At 41.6% G+C, this 18,328-nt stretch overlaps 3 protein-coding genes across 5 annotated transcripts; 2 read left to right on the forward strand and 1 right to left on the reverse strand.

Moving 5' to 3' along the window:
* The first annotated feature begins 85 nt into the window (after nt 1-85).
* pms2 (PMS1 homolog 2, mismatch repair system component) lies at nt 86-5,136 on the forward strand. Of its 2 annotated transcripts, XM_086016666.1 has the most exons (16): nt 86-141; nt 451-523; nt 592-734; nt 864-950; nt 1,026-1,128; nt 1,283-1,466; nt 1,559-1,726; nt 1,798-1,895; nt 1,969-2,068; nt 2,158-2,242; nt 2,502-2,654; nt 2,728-3,499; nt 3,981-4,148; nt 4,310-4,410; nt 4,514-4,683; nt 4,763-5,136. In XM_086016666.1, exons 2-16 carry the CDS (start codon nt 510-512, stop codon nt 4,904-4,906), a joined length of 2,490 nt encoding a protein of 829 aa, XP_085872792.1. In that variant the 5' UTR covers nt 86-141; nt 451-509; the 3' UTR covers nt 4,907-5,136. The 2 variants fall into 2 exon arrangements, with proteins under 2 accessions (XP_085872792.1, XP_085872791.1); XM_086016665.1 differs by lacking the exon at nt 86-141 and having other exon boundaries at nt 252-523; nt 4,763-5,135.
* Nucleotides 5,137-5,795: 659 nt separating this feature from the next.
* Nucleotides 5,796-11,869, forward strand: rsph10b (radial spoke head 10 homolog B). Its single transcript, XM_086017088.1, has 17 exons — nt 5,796-6,063; nt 6,139-6,214; nt 6,386-6,454; nt 6,568-6,735; nt 7,422-7,507; nt 7,645-7,765; nt 7,923-8,102; nt 8,297-8,399; nt 8,701-8,798; nt 9,123-9,312; nt 9,478-9,586; nt 9,779-9,858; nt 10,829-10,977; nt 11,085-11,189; nt 11,267-11,326; nt 11,479-11,524; nt 11,632-11,869. The coding sequence occupies exons 1-17, from the start codon at nt 5,936-5,938 to the stop codon at nt 11,754-11,756; spliced, it is 1,893 nt and encodes a 630-aa protein (XP_085873214.1). The 5' UTR covers nt 5,796-5,935; the 3' UTR covers nt 11,757-11,869.
* A 17-nt stretch (nt 11,870-11,886) lies between these two features.
* dlgap5 (discs, large (Drosophila) homolog-associated protein 5) lies at nt 11,887-18,080 on the reverse strand. 2 transcript variants are annotated; one of them, XM_086017086.1, is made up of 17 exons: nt 17,915-18,080; nt 17,164-17,405; nt 16,847-17,028; nt 16,134-16,211; nt 16,008-16,047; nt 15,767-15,850; nt 15,592-15,687; nt 15,207-15,269; nt 15,082-15,119; nt 14,617-14,981; nt 14,429-14,517; nt 14,173-14,333; nt 13,990-14,094; nt 13,654-13,888; nt 12,780-13,118; nt 12,225-12,277; nt 11,887-12,108 (listed from the first exon to the last, which is right to left on the reverse strand). In XM_086017086.1, exons 2-17 carry the CDS (start codon nt 17,393-17,395, stop codon nt 11,995-11,997), a joined length of 2,274 nt encoding a protein of 757 aa, XP_085873212.1. In that variant the 5' UTR covers nt 17,396-17,405; nt 17,915-18,080; the 3' UTR covers nt 11,887-11,994. The 2 variants fall into 2 exon arrangements, with proteins under 2 accessions (XP_085873212.1, XP_085873213.1); XM_086017087.1 differs by lacking the exon at nt 12,225-12,277.
* Between the last annotated feature and the right edge of the window lie 248 nt (nt 18,081-18,328).

Consider the following 18,328-nt stretch of genomic DNA (forward strand, 5'->3'; position numbering starts at 1 on the left):
ATGGTGTATGTGCTTTCTAAATGCAACATTTTTACGCAGTAATGACTCTTAACGGTGCGCGGAGAAGGCGTCGTGCGATCGTCGATAAGTGTTGGATTGCGAGGTTACGTGTAGATACGATTTATATAGTTTTTTGTCTTGGTATGTTTTCATTCTTATAGTTTTGTCAATTATAAATTTGTTTTCTACCGCAGGTCGATGCGCTTGTTATTATTATTATTATTATTATTATTATTATTTGTCAAAATGCGCAACTAATACGCAGTGGTGACTCTTTGCAACAAACCTTCTGCACTGCGCGGTACTGTTTGAGAGCTTGTTTTTGCTTGTTTACAATATCATGGCTAACTTTAGTTTGTCTGTTTTATCATTGAAAACTGAGTAAAGGATGCAAAGTTAACAATGGTATCATAATTTTGTCTCCTATGTCCGCCTTTTACAAACGAGCAGTTTTCTGTGTAGCGTTAAATCCTCTGGATGTTTCAGTAGTGACTGATTCCCCCTGTAAGATGACAGACACTGGGTAAGTTGATTTTGAATAAAAGGAAGCAAAAAGTGTGCAGTCGTTCTAATAACCTGTTTCACTTTTAGTAACTCGGAACCTGCTGGAGCCATCAGGGCCATTGACAAGCATTCGGTGCATCAAATCTGCTCAGGGCAGGTGGTGCTGACCTTGGCCACTGCTGTTAAAGAACTGGTGGAGAACAGCATTGATGCTGGCGCCACCAACATTGGTAAGAAAAGGATCAGAGGTGGTAAAAGTGCACACATGCTATAATTATGTCGAAGGTCAAATACTTGAAATTGTATGGATCTCAGCCTCTCTGGCACAACGATCATTGGAACTTTACTAAATGTTCCAGATGTCAAACTGAAGGAGCACGGAATAGAACTCGTGGAAGTATCTGATAACGGAAAAGGAGTCGAGGAGGCCAACTTTGAAGGGTTGAGTACGTGTCTGTGAGTCCATCTGTCCACTGTAATTGTTAAGATGTTCTAATGATGAAATGTCATCTGTCCCCCAGCGTTAAAACATCATACTTCAAAATTGAGGGATTTTTCTGATCTCATCCACGTGGAGACGTTTGGCTTCAGAGGCGAAGCCCTCAGCTCTTTATGTGCGCTCAGGTAAAGTATCACAATTCTACAAATGTGTGACCCAGCTTGAGAAACCTTGGGATCACATTGGATCTCTGTTTTTTGATATCCTCACCGAGCTACATCAAAGTACTAAATGAATAAATTGTGCTCACTTACTATCTGTCTGCCATTCGCCCTCCAGTGATCTAAGTGTGGTGACGTGCCACGAGTCCAGCCCCGTGGGAACCAAGCTGGTCTTTGACCACAAAGGCCACTTGGTTCAGCGGCTACCTCATCCGCGGCAGCAAGGCACCACGGTCAGCCTGCAGCAGCTCTTCTTAACCCTGCCTGTCAGACACAAGGAGTTCCAGCGCAATATTAAGAAGGCCAGTTGAATATTTGTTTCATGCAAACTCGCCGTATGACGCAATAATAGGCGATTGCGTTCGGGCTAATTGATTTGCCATTTATCCTACAGGAGTTCACCAAAATGGTGCACATTTTGCAGTCCTACTGTCTCATCTCCACAGGAGTGCGTATTACCTGCTCCAACCAAAGTGGACAAGGGAAGCGCAATACGGTTGTTAGCACGAGTGGTAGCCAGAATATGAGAGACAACATAGGAGCAATATTTGGGCCCAAACAGGTTAGAAAATAGGATTTCGCAACACTCATTCCTCTGTTGTTGTTGAACTTTATTTTTCTTCCTTTTGGCAGCTACAGAACCTTCTCCCCTTTCAGCACGTGCCTCCTAATGAGAAAGTTTTGGAAGAATATGGACTGGAGGATAAGGAACTTCCCAAAAGGCTCTTTAAGTGAGTAACACTGTTGCAGTGTGATGGTATCTTGTGTTTTTTTCTTTATACAAACAATGAGACATTTTTGCAGCATCACAGGGTTCGTGTCACAAGCAGACCACGGTGTGGGAAGAAGTGCCACAGACAGACAATTCTTTTTTATAAACAAGAGACCATGTGATCCCCAAAAGGTGTGTAACAGATTTGCCGGCGGGGCGGGCGAAGAAGTCGCAACGGGCTTTTCCATTCAACCTGAATTCTGGTTCTTCTCACCTTACAGGTGACCAAACTTGTGAATGAAGTCTATCATATGTATAACAGGCATCAGTATCCATTTGTTGCCTTGAACATAGAAGTTGCCTCAGGTAAGAAAACAGGCACCTCCACTATATCACAGTTTGAGGAGCTTCATTTAAACAAAATTAGTGCTTTGATGCCATCTAGTGGCATCTATAGGAAGTTATAAAACTTCTTGAGGTCCTGTCAATTAGTCGCAGTGCGCTATAAAATTGCTTACTTGTATGTAAAAAAAAAAAAAAAAAAAAAAACTTGTTTGTGGAAAATGAGAAACTGAAATTTCTGATTCATGAAGCATCGACTTAAAGGGCATTTGTTTTATTTCAGAGTGTGTGGATGTAAACGTCACCCCAGACAAGCGGCAGATTTTCCTTCAGGAGGAGAAACCTTTGTTGGCCATTTTAAAGTCTTGTCTCATCGGCATGTTTGAGGCTGGTGTCAATAAAATCAGTCTCAACAATACGCTCATCCCCAGCAGCGGTAAGATGGCATTATTTTATTCAGCGACTTGGGACAAAACGCGTCTGTAACACCACGTGTGACTATTTTGCAGCGACTGCATCCAAACAATCTGAAGAGAACATGCTGGAATCTGAAGAGAACACAGGACTAGTAATTGGAAGCCCCAAGTCATCCCTGAATTTGGCTGGTCTAAAAGCTGCTTTTTCAAGTCACCACGGCCTCAATTCTGGTGTCAAGTCCAACATGTCAAAAGCTGCCAATAATAATGGCCCGGCACAAAAAACCCTCAAGTCTTTCTTTAAGGACACTGGAAAAACTCCTTCCTGTAATCCAGGTGTAAAATCTCCTTTAGCACTCACACGTAGTTCAAAAGCAGGCTCCTCACAAGGGAGGTCAGCGCTAGATGGGTTCAGGTATGGCAAGGGGACAGCCTGCACTGATATTGACCCCAGAGACATGGACGTCAGTCCCTCACCACATAGTCCGAATTGTGACTCACACTCATCTACTTTTGATGTGGAAGACCCCATGGTAAAAACGGAAGCACTGACAGAGACAACAACCAAAGTCCACAAAGTTCTGCAGGAGTCTCGCATGCAAACCGAACCAACCTCGTACAGTCCAGATATGAAAAGAGCCAGGAAAGAGAATCCAGACTGCGCGGTGGATGCTCCAGCCAGTTTCCCGAAGAGGGCGGTGCCGCTCCATTTCTCGTTGCAAGAACTGACCGGGAAGATTCTGAGGTTACAGGACCATAAGCAGAAGCAAAAAAGCGGTGAGGGGCTTCAGTACAGGCGCTTCAGAGCCAAAATCAACCCGGGAGAAAGTCAATGTGCAGAGGAGGAGCTGAAGAAAGAGATCAGGTAGAATTGCATCGTAAACAAAAATCAAAACACAACACTTTCGGTTTTGCTTCCATTTTTCATTAGATGAGCGCAAATATCAAAGACTGGTGCCTTTCATGTAAATGTACATTATACTGCCCCCAGGTGGCCAGTTGCACACATTAGAAGGAGCAGCACAATGTCCAATGTATTGATGTGGAAAAAATATATTATAGAGTGCTATTTTTCTAGTTAAAAATACATGACGATACAGTGCAGAAAAGCACTATTTATGTCAACTATTGTTCACAAAGCTACAGTCAAAATCTGTTATCGTGAGTACTTCTCGTTTGCCGGGATAATCCACCCTTAGCATTATTATTACAGGTGTGCCTTAGGATGGCCAAAATAAAAGGCCACTCTAAAATGTGAACGGAACAAATATTGTAATACAGTTTAGGTTTTCATATTGGCATTTAAATTGATTAGTTTGAACTGTGTGTGTCTCACCCCCCAACAGCAAAGACATGTTCAAAGAAATGGAGATTGTAGGCCAGTTCAATCTGGGCTTCATCATAACCAAACTCAACTCTGACATCTTCATGATCGACCAACACGCCACGGATGAGAAATACAACTTTGAGATGCTGCAGCAACACACAGTGCTCCAAGGACAAAAACTCATTATGTGAGTATCCAAATGTGTACATTTAGTTTTTAATCGTCGTATTTGTAAATGATCTACTTGTATTTTTTCCCCACATAAAAATGTCAGGAAAAGCCTACTAGAACAAATGAACTTTATTTGAATTCTAGTTGTAATTAATCTTTTTTTTTGTTTTTTTTCAGCCCTCAAAAACTTCACCTCACTGCAGTCAACGAGAACATACTTATGGAAAACATTGACGTTTTTCGAAAGAATGGCTTTGAATTTCAGATTGATGAAGATGGTATGAATATGATTTTGAGTTTAAGTTTAAAAAAAAAAAAAAAAAAACACTTTTAAGATGAGTAAGCATATTCAACAAGTTTCCCCGCCCACTGTCAATATAGCTCAGGTGATGGAGAGGGTCAAGCTGGTATCTCTGCCCACAAGTAAGAACTGGACATTTGGTCCAGCAGACATTGAGGAGCTGATCTTCATGCTCAGTGACAGCCCAGGGGTCATGTGTCGGCCGTCACGCGTCAGGCAGATGTTTGCCTCCAGAGCTTGTCGCAAATCTGTGAGCTTCTACTCGCGGGCATTCCCACTAATTTGTCAAAATAGTTAACAGTTTGACCTATTATGTGATTCTTCCCCAGGTGATGATTGGCACCGCACTGAGTACAAGCGAGATGAAGAAACTGGTGGGTCACATGGGTGAGATTGAGCAGCCGTGGAACTGTCCTCACGGGAGGCCCACCATGAGACACCTGCTCAACCTGGATATCATCTCACAGGATTGATCAAGAACAAGAGCAATCCCACTTGAAGCCCAACCAGGCTCAAGTTGACTGCTTGAAACTCACTGATACACTTGACGAATCAAAAGTTTTCTTAAATCCTGTATGTGTTCTATTTTTTACTTGTAAATTCCTTTGAGATGTTATCATTTTAAGTGTTTTACATCAACGCAGTAGTTTTATACGTGAACGAACATTATTATCTCAAATAAACAATGTGTACGAGATATCTATTTTATTTTTCTGACTTTAAATTGGAATTCTCCAACCAGGCCATCACAGTAAACGAGTAATTAGTTAGAACTGATGGAAGGTGACATAATTCTGGGGGGTGGACAGCTCTTTAGGTGACACATTATATAAAGTATACTTTTCTTATCCAGATCCTCAGCAAAATATTACAGGTTCTTACTTAGCTCAGGTGCCATCCCTCTACAAAATTGAGTCGACATTGTTTTCAAATGTTTGTGTTTGTAATCTTGCAGATATGTGAGATTTAAAACTTGAAATGAATCTTAATCATAACAACAAATCTGGTTGTTGTGGAGGAAGACTTTTGTGCAGTATTGTAGATGTGATGTGGGTTTAGCAAACTTTTACTTCTGACTTCTGTTGATTAAAAGTTTGAACTTTTTGCCGTCATAAGCCAAATACAATCAAAAGTAATTGTCCAGTCTTACTATATTTAAATATAATGGGAATATAGTCAAAAAAATGAAGCATCTTCTCCAATCGCTAAACTTTGCCTCATTCAATATGGCGGCCATCTTGACGTACAATTGGCCATCAATGCTGTGTTTTGCTTAACTTCGCCTATACAGTATCAATACATAAGTCAGCGCTGAATCTACGGTTGCTTCTAGTTGTCACGGAAACCAGTTGTTTATTTCCGGTTTCGCGGTCGCGTCCTTCAGGCAGATTCCTGACATTTCACTTATGGACAAACGTTAAAAAGAAAATGATATCTTTTTACACAATGTCAACATAATGATTTTTTTATATTAATAATTCCAAAAATAAAATCACATCGAGATGCTACACGGGAGTCAAAATTTAGTAAGTTATTCTGCTGCCTCGAAACAGGCGCATCACGATGACGACGAGCAGCACGACGATGGCTTATTTGAACTCCCTTCGTTCTTTGTTTTAACTTTTCAGAGGTAAATAAACTCACTTGAATATTACCATTTTGTAGTAGCACAACAGAATGAATGTGGTCATGGCGTCTCTGACAGATACGAAGGGGAAACAAAAGAAGGGCTGTTCCATGGGAGAGCAACTGCAAAGTTTAAAGGAGGCCATTCTTATAAGGTAAAAATAAACAATAAAAGCAATTTACAGACACTTAAGTGTTTCATTCTACTTTTTCCTAATGAAATCAACTCAAACATCTTCTTTACTTTTCAAAATTGGGCTACAGTATGAAGTTTCCCTCACTTTTATTGAAGATAAAATAAACTAAAGCATTGTTCTTTTTTGAAGGGTATGTTCTACATGGGGGTTATGCATGGGACTGGTGTCTTCACATGGGCCGACAACGTGACATATGAGGTAGGATTTGACGGTAATAATAAATAGAAGGGGCACAAATGAACCTCATAAATTTGTATTACCTATTGTAACAAATACAGTAAAGAAGCATGCAATGTATTTCTTGTCAACAGGGAGAATTTGTGCACAACATGCCGATGGGCCAAGGCAAGTACATTTGGCCAGACGGCAGCTCATATGAAGGCGACGTGTGCAATGGCGTCAGGCATGGCTACGGAACCTACAAAAGTGGCAATGCCACATACAAAGGTCAATGGAATCACAGCATGAGGCACGGAAAGGTAACACACGTCGCTTTCTATATGATTCAACTACGCATGAGATTATAGTTTTATTGATGTGGGTGCAATCATACCGAAATTTTTTTTTAATGTACAGTGGAAATGTGAGGGGAAGTCAACCCAAACATATTTTTTTCAAGAATATGTTTCCAGCAGGCCCACTAGTTGAAACACGGCTTTCTGATGACCGTCATTTTGCGTTTGTGGAATATAAATTAAGCGGCAAAATGCACTCACTTTTAGTCATCTCCGGGGGCGGCCATTTTGTCTTCTGTCGACTGAAAATGACATCACAACTACTCACAACGACCAATCAGCTGACCTGTTTTCTGAATCTGAGCCGTGATTGGTCGTTGTGAGCAGTTGTGATGTCATTTTCAGTTGACAGAGCACAAAATCTCCCCCCCCCCCCCAGAGATGGCTAAAAACGAGTGGATTAACATTTATTCCACAAACGCAAAATTTATCAGAATGCCCTGTTTCAACTAGTGGTCTTGCATAGAACATATTCTTAAAAAAGAATTTTTGCGTTGACGTCCCTCTTTAAAAAAGATTTTTATTCCGTGATTGAGTACCTTTTAGCTGGAAAGCTTTATGTTATGGTGATATTTTAATCCATTGGATCAGAGAGATTCCAGGTCTAGTCGAAATTAGTCTACGTTGGTGTGATTTGTCTTTGTTGTTAGGGCACGGTGTATTATAACCAGGAGGAGACTTCTTGGTACAAAGGCAACTGGGTGATGAATAAAAGAGAGGGATGGGGAGTAAGACGGTAAGACATTCTAATCAGTGGTAGGAAGTCACAAAGCGCAAACACTTGGTTAGTCTACCTGAGTCTGCTTTATTCTACTCACAACATTTTACTTTTAGTCCCCACATTTGAAATGTGTGTCATTTCTGCGTGAACAGCTACCCTTCTGGCAACATTTATTTTGGTGAGTGGAAGCACAACTTGAGAAACGGAGACGGCACTATGAGATGGGTGAACCAGGGACAACTCTACATTGGTAACTGGCATGACGGAGTCCAGGTAGTATATAGGAATGTGACATAAGGAATAGGCCTACCGTTTTTAGGGGGCCAAGAATGGCTTATTGTCAATTCAATTTTTCAATCTCCATTTTTTTTTTTTACAGGCTTGGTCACGGAACACATATATTTATCTGATATTTTTTCTTCTCTGGCAGCAAGGCCATGGTACGCATGTGTGGCTCATGAAGCGAACTGAACCCGGAGCTGAATTCCGTCCCAGTAATCAGTACACTGGGAATTTTTTCCACGGTTACAGACACGGACCGGGCATCTTTTACTATGCTGGCGGGGCCATCTATGAGGGTGGATGGCAGGACAATAAAAAACACGGGAAGGTGAATTCAATATGTAGTTTTTACAGCTAGCTAGCTCGCTATTGAGCAATCTAGCTCGGATATTTTATGACCTAGTGAGCTTGAGTTTGACTGACAAATAGCGCGATGGCTAGCTATCAGTCAAGCTGAAGGTCGCGCATATTTACAAAAAGTGATTTAAAAAAAAAAAGTGCCCATTTTGTATTTCTCTTTAGGGCAAAGTTACCCTCAAGGACGGCTATGTTTTCCAAGGACAATTCCTAAATGACAAGATGGTAACCCCCATTATGACAGCAAACCAAGCCCCCGTTGTACATGGTAAACAAACAGCCTTTGCACATCATTTTAAACCGCGATGGTGGATTTCTGGCACATTTTCATGTACTCCCCAGTGTTTGTGCGGGGTGTCATTCTCCCACATAACCCCAAATTTCTTTCATAGGTTCATTTTAAACTCTCTATTTTTTTGTGTGTGTGTGTATACCAGATGACCAGTACACAGAGGAATAAACCCGCGATCGTAACGAAGATATACATGCCAATGCTATATGACGATATAGGAAAATGGATGGATGAATGTTACAATTAGCTTTTGTGCTACGTGCATTTCCCGCATCAGGTATGGACGAGTCTTCTCTTGGACCGGACATGACTGTCAACATAGATGGTCTTTTGGAGAAAATACCTCAGAGAAAACGAGACATTGAACACAAACAGGTCAGTCCCCACTTTGTTGACACAACCTGTTAAAAAATGTCTTTAAAAAGATACTTAATCTTAATTTGATTGGCAATAAGAGGCATCATTTGAATGATATTACTTATTGTCATTTTTAGTAGGGCTGGGCGAGTCATTCATTTTATCAATTAATTTGAGCTGAATTTTGCTGGCATAGGTGGAAAACAAAAATTCTCTCTTGTAAATAAATGACTTGCAATCAAGTCGAATTGGACAATTTCCCACCCTAATTTGCTTTGGAATCACCGTCTTAAAACGGGTCCCATTTGTTCGCTCCTGCTCACTGTGCTGTTCATTGAACAGGTGAGGTTTGTTCTGCTGAGGCACAAGACGGAGCTGAGGTCCATCTATCGTTTCTACAGCCGACTCGGCCAACCTCAGATTCCGGGCGGCGCCTTCCTGCTCTCCCGCATGCAGCTGTGGCGCCTGCTCAAAGACTGTTACGTCCACCATCACGGCGTCAGCTTGGCGGAACTCGACCTTTACATACGAGGTGAGATTCATTTGGGAATAGTCGGACGCAAATATGCAAGGGATGACTTTTAAAACGAATGACTTACATTTTTTGAAATGCTAATTTAGGCTAATTTTCATCCAAACAACACAGGATCTTGATTACTGATCCATGCTTAATTGATTTACTCTGCTTTTGTGTCAGACAACCCAGATCCAGCGGAGGTTCACTCCCCCTTCACTCCCATAATGCTCAGTCGGTTCCTCAGCTGCCTTGTGATCTTTGCCTACCACATCTACTCTGACAACATGGAGTAAGCAATCAAGTAGTAGTGGGATTTTTTTTTTTTTGAATCATTTTTGATCCACCAGCAACATTTTTTCCCCCGATAAAAATGCAAGGTTTTAAATTTACCAGTAACGTAATTGGAAAAAAGTTCTCTCTACAACGAAACGTACCACGCCAGTCCTATTTTGAAATTGTGAGAACGACGCTCTTGTTGCAGGTCATCAAATCACCTTCTGGCTACGTGTTTCTCGAAACTGTTGCTAGATGATATATTTCCACACGCCAAGAACGTCAAAGGTAGGAAGAATAAAATCAACATTAATGGAATATTCTGTCGGCAGCACGTTTGCCTCGCAGTCCACACATTTAAATTTAATAGTTAAATCGACATTAAAAAGGTTAAATAGCTGATTTTAATAATGATTTTTAAAAAAAAATCATTTTTAATTTTATAATTATTTTCATGATTAATTAGCCACTGGTGGTAAAGAGGATGGACGGATGTTAAAAAGAAAATGCACATGTACTTATTTTACTGCTATTTTTTTCAACATTTTCAATGAATCAATCAATTATTCAACGTATTAAATGAGTACAAATAAATTCATTTTTAAAATACTTGTAAAATATGTAATACATTTTATTTTAATAAAATAATTCAATTTTAAATTACAATTTGTGATTAATTAGCCAATGACTTAATTTAAAACATTGATAGGTGTATACATTGTATTTTTTTTTTAATTTGACTATCTTTGCATTGCATCATTTTCAATCATGAGCAAAAATACAACTATAAAATGTGTTTTTATTTTATAATAATTTTAATTATGATTAATTCGCCAATTATTGAATTCAAAGGTTAAATGTAGATGTATTATTTCATGTTACTATTTATGTATTCTTTTCGATCATTAAATACAGGTCAATAAAAAATAATTTTCATTTGATATATATATATAATTGTTTGACAACTGCCTTTTATTTGAATTACTCACAATGTTCAATTAACCAATTATTCATTGAAATGTATTAAAAAGAGCATTTTAAATGGAAAAAATAAACCAACTATGGAAGGGGGAAAAAAGAAAATTGTGAATCGGAAACGTTGTCTGTCCTTATGTGCCCTGTGATCGACTGGTGACCATTGAGGGGTGCACGCTGCCGTTCATCTTAAGGGATGGAAATAAAATTGTATTGTTTGAACATGATTACACTGCATTACATACAAACGAAATGTTTAATAATTGTAACTTTTCGGGCCCAGGCTTCCTGTTTAAGCCACCAGAACGTACAATTGTGGCTGTGGACTTCCTAATGAAATGCTGGAAGGTCTATCAGGCCTACTGCCGGGTCAACAAAGCCCCCAGGGATGACAGCACCATGACAAACCGCTACATACTATGGATGTACAAGGTAACACTGTTCATGCTGCGAGGAAATTATTTGAACGCATATGGTACACGGAGCCACAACTAACAGGCTGCTGGTGCCATTTCCGATTCCTCCTTCTGCCGCACTAGGATCTCGATCTTTACGATGACGATTTGACCGTCGTGAGGGTCATTGAGATCATCGTTGCAGAGACCCTGGATCCTAGTAACCGGTCCGCCTGCATGGAACATGAGGTACGCCGTGTCCAATTGAACCAGTGCGGGACTGACTGGACGTCTGGATTGTGCTTATGATCATAATTGTGCTTCAGATTACTTTCCTGGAATTCTTTGAGGTGCTTCTTGGCTGTGGCGAGGTTAAGTGTCAGCAGGTTAGAGGTTGTTTTTTTTTGTCCAACAAACACTGATTTAGAGTCACTGTTTGTTCACTACATGAGGGGGGGGGGCTTGTTAGCATCCATTTCTGTTATATTGAATTATATGGCATTAGGAGTCACAGTAACAGGCTACATTTGCTCAATAGATGACAGGTCCTTACCCCAAGATAGGCCCGTCTCGGTCTTCTTCTGGTTTGTATATATATACACACACACACACTACATGAAAATGGTCATATTCAGATAATAAATGTAAAAGGTTACCTTTAGCAAATGATCAATGTTTTCATTTTCTCCAGCACTAGCACGTCAGTGGCAACAAACGTTGGCCCAAGACCGTGAACTGGACGCTTGGAGTCATAAGATCCATCACTTCTTCAAACATATGTTCTTCCCCGCTGTTGACCGTCTCCACTTATTGTGATCAGCTAGACGCAACAACGAGTTCGTCGTACTAGAGGGTGCTCTTATGCCAATTGTGTCTCCAATATGCTCCAGATGAGAAAATATTTGATAAAGTGTTTCCTTATATACGCACTGAAGACTCCGGGCCCTTTCTTTGACAACTTTATTTAGGGTAAATAAAACAATCCTTTCAAAAAAAACCCCAAAATGACAACTATTATTTGTTTCATTAAACAGAATTACAAAAAGACATTTGATTAATATTGCAGTGGCGGCGTGAAGTACATTAGGTCATTGGGACATACTGACTGGCGTATCTGGTCCTTGGGGTTTGGCGTGAATAGAAACAAGGATGCCTCTGCTGTCTCGGCCTATAAAATATGCACCAACAAAAACACCGTATGAATATTAAGAACAGCTACTACAAAACAAATAACTGTAGGCTTTTGTCAATTTGAAAGAAAGGTCATAAAGAAAAAGTGTGAACCTGTGCTGGCTGTGGGGTTAATGAGGAAGGTTCTTTGGTGATAGTGAACAAAACTGTGAAGAAAGAAAAAAAAAAAAAAAATAATACACTTAACCAAGAGTGAACCAAGACTTAAAGTGCAATGAATCCCAACAGGAAATCATCCAAAAATGAAATCTACCACAAATAATATCTGTTAACCTCCATGCTAGTGACGTGTAGTGACAGGCAGAGCAATTACATTTTCTTCCACTAGATGGCACTAAATTACTGTCATCAGAAATACTGTCCCATTATTTTTCTTGAATTGTAATACCCTTAACGTGAATAAGAGGATTGATCGACACCCCTAATTTAGAGGCATTTAAAATAGTGGCAGATGTATGCTGACTCCCGTTTAACACGATTCTGGCGTCTTTGGCTCTTTGTTAATATTAAAAATGAAAAACATTTAAAAAGTGCATTTTTCTAAGTGATCCCCAAAGCAGCCTACATTCCAAGAGTCAAATTAAAAAGCTGTGGCTGTTACTCAGATACAGTATGTGTGTGTGTGTGTGTGTGTCATCATCATCATACCGTCTTCCTGCACAGTCAGATGCTCAGATTGCGCCTCTTCCAGCTGGGTGCCGCCTGAAGGCGCGTCCACAACAGGGGAGAAACAAGTAGCCGTGTCGGCGTTTTCTCTCTGGGAGGGCCGAGGGGTAACTGGCAGAGGCTCTGGTGAACATCTGGAGGTTCGGTGGGCGGCGCGGCAGAGTGGCGTGAGAGTGCGCTTGGACTGAACCGGGGTCCCGGCGGTCTGTCCCAATGCGAGGGAGCGACCGCTAACTCTTCTCGGCGTAGTTGGATAGTCGGTGCGGGGAAAGGCCTGCGGCGGCGCGGCGGCACTCAGGCGGCTGGATCGCCTCGCGCAACCTGCCGTAGACGATACAAAGCATTGCCGTCGAAGACATGTGGAGCATCGCAGGCAGTTCGAATCGGTTCAGCGGTGGTGGGACCTGACCAAGGACTCGGCGCGATCATGCCGTGTGCAATTTGCGGATCGCACGGATGTGTGATAAAGTAATAATACTTTGATATGGAATAGTATGCTTTTATCCAATCAGATGCACCTTTAAAATGTGCATCACCATCCAATACGAGAACGGTGTCTCCAGACATTAATACCACAAACAAACATATACAGTATATATAAAATTGTACATTTTTACGATTTATTAGATACTTCATCCTTTTTTGTTTTTGTTCCTCTTTAAGATTTTTTTTTTTCCCTTCTCAGCCCAAATTAATGAGGGATTTTTTTTTTCTTTTAATAGTGCCATGTAAAGAAAAACAGATAATCTATGTAATATACAGTAAAATTATAAATACTTCTACCCAAGTCTTTTTTAAAAAAATTTTTTTCTAAACAAGTATACGCAGCGCACTGCAGAAAGTCTCTCAGGCTTACCGGGCGTCTTGGCTGGACTCTCCACACGGAAGAAGCCTCCATCAAAGACCACAAGGTCAGACGGGCGCCGTGCGCCAGGAGAGGATGGGCGGAGCTCGCCGTCAGCGGCGTCACCTGCAGCCTTTGCCGCCTCGGCCGCCTTCTTTTGGGCTCTCATGGCCGCTTTGACCGCGGCCAGGCCAGACCTGGCCTCTCCCTTGGCTACCGTTGGCTTGGCGGGTGCAGCTGCGGGTCTCTATTGGTGACAGACGTTTATCAAACTGGATGTACTTGCTGCGCAAATGCAACAAACGTAGAGCAGCGGCGACACTCCAAAAAAGGACTTGAATCGCTCACCTTGACCGCCTTCTTCTGCCGCGGCGGCGGCGGCTGGTGTTCTTCCACCCAGCCTCTCGCCTCCGCTTCCTTGAGGCCATCAAACTTCCTGTGAACGTCTTCTACCTGGCAAACGGTGTTAAGTGTTGGACATCCTTCCGGCGCCATTTGGAAGCAAACGCGGCCCTCGTGCGGAGGACTGACCTGGAAGTAAACCATGTCCCAAAAGCCTTCCAAGTCGCTGCAGGTGGTGATCTTCTCCCCTCGGCGCAGCTCGCAGTCGTCCACCAGCCCGCTGAACTGCTTGAACCGCTCCTTCATGAGCAGCCTGGCCTGGCCCACCGTTGTACGCATGCGGCCTCTCACTGAGCGCGCGCACACACACAAACACACACGCGGGAGCAATGCTGCCATTGTGTCATTTGCACCGAAACCTGTACGCAGCTGTTGGTTCACTCACTTCCTTCAGGAATGGATTCATCCTCCACGTCCATCTCCCACCGATCACACAAAGACGTCAGTCTGTCCGTCTCATTGGCCATCTGCGACCTGGACAGGGTATAAAAGCACATTGGCAGTTTGAGACGTGCGCGGCGGCGGACTACGATTTCGCGCGGGGACGCCGCACGCAGCTTTCCGCCCCATTACCGGAAGTACGCCACGTCATGTTTTGAGTCAAGGGGTCTGCTTGGCATGGGAGACGCCGCCGGAAGAGGAGGAGAGCGGCGAGGAGAGGATTCACTTGGCTCGGCCTGGCGTTCGTCAGCGCGGAGCTTGACCTGCGAGCGTGTCAAGTACGGCGACGAGGACCTCGGCGCCAGAAACCGATCCGCCGAGCGAGGGGTGAGGGGCGCAAAAGTGAAGGCTTCCAAGCCAGCGGGAGCTCGGAACAAAAAGCCCTCGGGAGCGAACGAGGAGGGCTCGACTGATCCTTTGCCCGCCACTATATTCTCCTCCTCAGAACTAGAAGTCGACTTGAGCTCGTGAGGTTCCCCCTCTGGTTCCAGATTGTCCTGTTCCACAAGGCAGAAAGAACCAACCTTAACTGTGTTACTGGTGTAAAAAAAAAAAAAAAGCAAGATTCATTTTCAAGCACGTGTCAAAAATGCTTGCCTGGCACACAAGAAGCTGGACGTCCAGCTTGTCGTTGCCTACAAAAGATTAATAGTAGACTGATTATTCTCATTTGATAAGGGGACCAATCGGGCGATAGTCTGCCAAATTGCACAATTTTGTACCTGTGCTCCGAGGAGCTCGTGGCGAAGGGGAAACAATGGCTCGCCTCCTTGTTATTCTCTGATCTAAGTGAAACACATTGGAATATTTCCTCCATTTAAAGTCGTAAATTTACTTAAGAGCGTGAGTGCCATGAAATATTCTGTTGTATGAATGGCAACAGGTGGATACAAAGACTAACTTTTGCCATCTAGTGCAAGAGCATGTAATTGTTCTGCCTGTCGCTATAAATCGGTAGCAAAAACTAGATGAACAAAAGATAACATTATTTGCTTTACAAATAATGTGGTTGGGAATCACGAAACCAGTGGGAGACAAAATGAATATTACATTATGCACATACATAAATAGTCATTTATTGATATAAGGAGATATGTCAATTCATACCCGGCAATGTGTCCTTCATTTGGTATATGACCGCAGGGGCTGCTGTAACAGCCCTACTGGTTGATCTGCTAGACTGACCTCGTACGACAGGCTCCACTACGATGCCAATAGAGAAGCACAAATGAGGCAAGGAAGCAAACATGAGAAGAGCACATGGTCAAACGTAGGTAGTCACCGGCACAAATTTCTAGTTTTTTATCCAAAGCTGACGCCGCTTTGACAGAAATTCCCCTGGTTGGTCTCCGAGTAGCAGTTGGATCTGAAACGAGGGGAGTAAAAATATAGCAGTCATATTAAAGTGACACCCCCCCCCCCCCCACATCTTAAAAGTAAAGACATCCAACTATTTGTACAGTATACAAACAATAAAAAATATATTATTTTATAATGTCGCCTCTAAGGAAAATGGAATGTACCTTTCTTTGCTGCCGTATTTGAACTGTGCGTCTTCAGCGGCTGCGCAGAGAGAGGAACTGTTACACACTGTGTTGGCTACGACTAATCTGAGCATTTGAAAATTTTGAAATGAGATAAAGTCGCACCTTCTGGAATTGCTGCTGCTGTTGTTTCATTGAACGGGTGACTCTGCTGCTCTGTGACGGAGCTGTGTTTGTTTTGGTCTACGATGAAAAAAATATAATTGCCAAGTCAAGGTATTACAAGACCCCATGCATCGGTTTGCTTGTCCGGCAACATGTGCCATTTTTGTGGTCAAAATAAGGAAAATATTTTTCCTTGACTGTCTTCTGTTCAAAACTAGTACATCTTTTTTCTTTTCAAATGCAGGGGCAATCATGCAATATGATGGGGCAGTTACATATTACAGATAGAGAGAGAAAAAACAAAAAAAAAAAACTATGAAATGTTTATTGACTATATTAGGTTAGGGACAAGTGAAACTGCCTCACACCTAGTCTGTAATTAAAAAAAAAAAAAAAAAAAAAACGCATTGTGTAGCTCAGCTTCTGGGCCGTGGATCAAGGCTAGCCTAATGTTTATTTTTTTTTTTTAAAACATGACTATACAGGGGGGACCAAATTTAACAATTCTAAAAGATTTTATTACATTAATACCTATATGCATTTCTTAACATTTTTTGCACAGTTTCATCTTCCTAAGTTCTCAAAATGTCCTCCATGAACATTCTTCAGAACACTATGACACAACATGACCCGTCATCCTATTTTTGGCCCACCCTGTTTAAAAAATAAATTCAATAGCAGAGTCATTATCAAGCAGTTTAAAGTTGGTTTACCTCTTTTGCTTTGGTTGAGGCCGCAGGTAATGGCGGCAAAGAGAAAACTGTGTCTTTAGGACGGTACAGGCCGGTCTTAAACACTCCCTTCTTTTCCATCTCTTGCTTTTTCTTCTCTTTCTCAAGGGCCTTCCTCTCTTTCCAGCGCGCAAGCTGTTTCAGTTTGTCTTCTGAGGTCTTGGCTGCAGATAAACATGATTTGAGATACAGCATTTTAATCAATAATTAGGTGCACCTTTACACTCAAAATGAGGGTTAATTCATAAATATATATGCATGTGTGCAAGATGGAGAGGGAAGAAAAACAAATCAGCTACTTTTTGCAGACTTTTCCTTGATGTTTGTCAGGTCTTTCATTGTTGACGTGTTGGTCACAGTAGAGGTATCTAGATTAGTTTCCTGCTCCTGGAGATTCTCCAGCTGTCTTCGTGCATCCACTGCCCGAACTCGATTCTCCTTCTGCTTGTGACTGAGTCTGCGGGACATTTTGACCCTCAGCATGGTCACACTGCTGTCCCGGCGGCGCAAGTAAGAAAATTGGGAATCCATGATGATGTGCCTGTTGTAAATTGTGGAGAGAAAGTGGTGGGTAGGAATATGTACAAATACATTATTTACGAATAACTTTCATGAGTCGATACTTTTGAGTATTTTTTTTTCTGATGGTTTTTTTACATTGTACATTATATATTGTGTACTTTTTCATCTTTTGGTAAGAAAAGAAATTGACTCAGAGCTTCCTTTCGCAGTCCTCTAAGAAAAGAACAGCGTGTAAAAAAAAGACTTGAGAAGCACTGTCTGTAATTCTGCTTAAATACAAAGTACTTTTGTTACATAAGTAATTGGCCAAGAGGTGATGAATACATGTAATGGTTGTTTAAATACATGAATTTGTGGCCGTAGATATAATTAATTTTAAAGTCAACAGATAAGCAGTCTTCAACCGCTTCGCCTGAGCTAGCTGAAGTAACAACATCGCTAAGTCCAGGCTACGAAGCGAGCAAGTAAAACCTTGAAAACCAAAGTTTCGAAGCTGTGTGACAGATAATTATTATAAAGTCATCTTACCTTATGGTTGGTTATACAGTAAACCAAAATACAGCGAGTGTGCAAATAAAAGCAACACTCAGCTTGGCAGCCTGTGCGACGCCAAACGAACATGAGCGGTTAACTATTTGAATTCATTTTAAGTGATCTGATTGGCTAGACGTCATGAAACTGCTGACTTCTCATTGGCAAACAAACGCGGAAAAGCATGTCAGAGGTCCACAATAAAAATAAAATATTTTTATATTTTAAAGTTGACATCTAATGAAAAAATGACTTTCATGTTTCTATACAATGGGCACCAACGCTAATCAAGTATGAAATGAAAAAAAGTAAATATTTAGTTATCTGCCTAGTTTTGTTATGAGTCACATGTAATGATTCCCAAATGTTGATACCGACTTGCGAAGGCGAAGAAAATACTCTAGATAATAA

This window comes from Filicampus tigris, chromosome 19, assembly GCF_054856515.1.
Source record: "Filicampus tigris isolate MCC_2025a chromosome 19, RoL_Ftig_1.0, whole genome shotgun sequence".
Classification (NCBI taxonomy): Eukaryota; Metazoa; Chordata; class Actinopteri; order Syngnathiformes; family Syngnathidae; genus Filicampus; species Filicampus tigris.

What these genes read in the sequence shown, in the direction of transcription:
- pms2 (XM_086016665.1), top strand. Translation starts at nt 426, where the DNA reads ATGTCCGCCTTTTACAAACGAGCAGTTTTCTGTGTAGCGTTAAATCCT. An exon ending in TGCTGGCGCCACCAACATTG is followed by an intron (nt 735 to 863) that starts GTAAGAAAAGGA and finishes TAAATGTTCCAG; the next exon opens with ATGTCAAACTGAAGGAGCAC. An exon ending in CAATATTTGGGCCCAAACAG is followed by an intron (nt 1,727 to 1,797) that starts GTTAGAAAATAG and finishes TCCTTTTGGCAG; the next exon opens with CTACAGAACCTTCTCCCCTT.
- rsph10b (XM_086017088.1), top strand. Translation starts at nt 5,936, where the DNA reads ATGCTACACGGGAGTCAAAATTTAGTAAGTTATTCTGCTGCCTCGAAA. An exon ending in ACAATAAAAAACACGGGAAG is followed by an intron (nt 8,103 to 8,296) that starts GTGAATTCAATA and finishes ATTTCTCTTTAG; the next exon opens with GGCAAAGTTACCCTCAAGGA. An exon ending in GAGACATTGAACACAAACAG is followed by an intron (nt 8,799 to 9,122) that starts GTCAGTCCCCAC and finishes TTCATTGAACAG; the next exon opens with GTGAGGTTTGTTCTGCTGAG.
- dlgap5 (XM_086017086.1), bottom strand. Translation starts at nt 17,395, where the DNA reads ATGGATTCCCAATTTTCTTACTTGCGCCGCCGGGACAGCAGTGTGACC. An exon ending in ACGAGCTCCTCGGAGCACAG is followed by an intron (nt 15,120 to 15,206) that starts GTACAAAATTGT and finishes AATCTTTTGTAG; the next exon opens with GCAACGACAAGCTGGACGTC. An exon ending in GGGACATGGTTTACTTCCAG is followed by an intron (nt 14,095 to 14,172) that starts GTCAGTCCTCCG and finishes ACCGTTTGCCAG; the next exon opens with GTAGAAGACGTTCACAGGAA.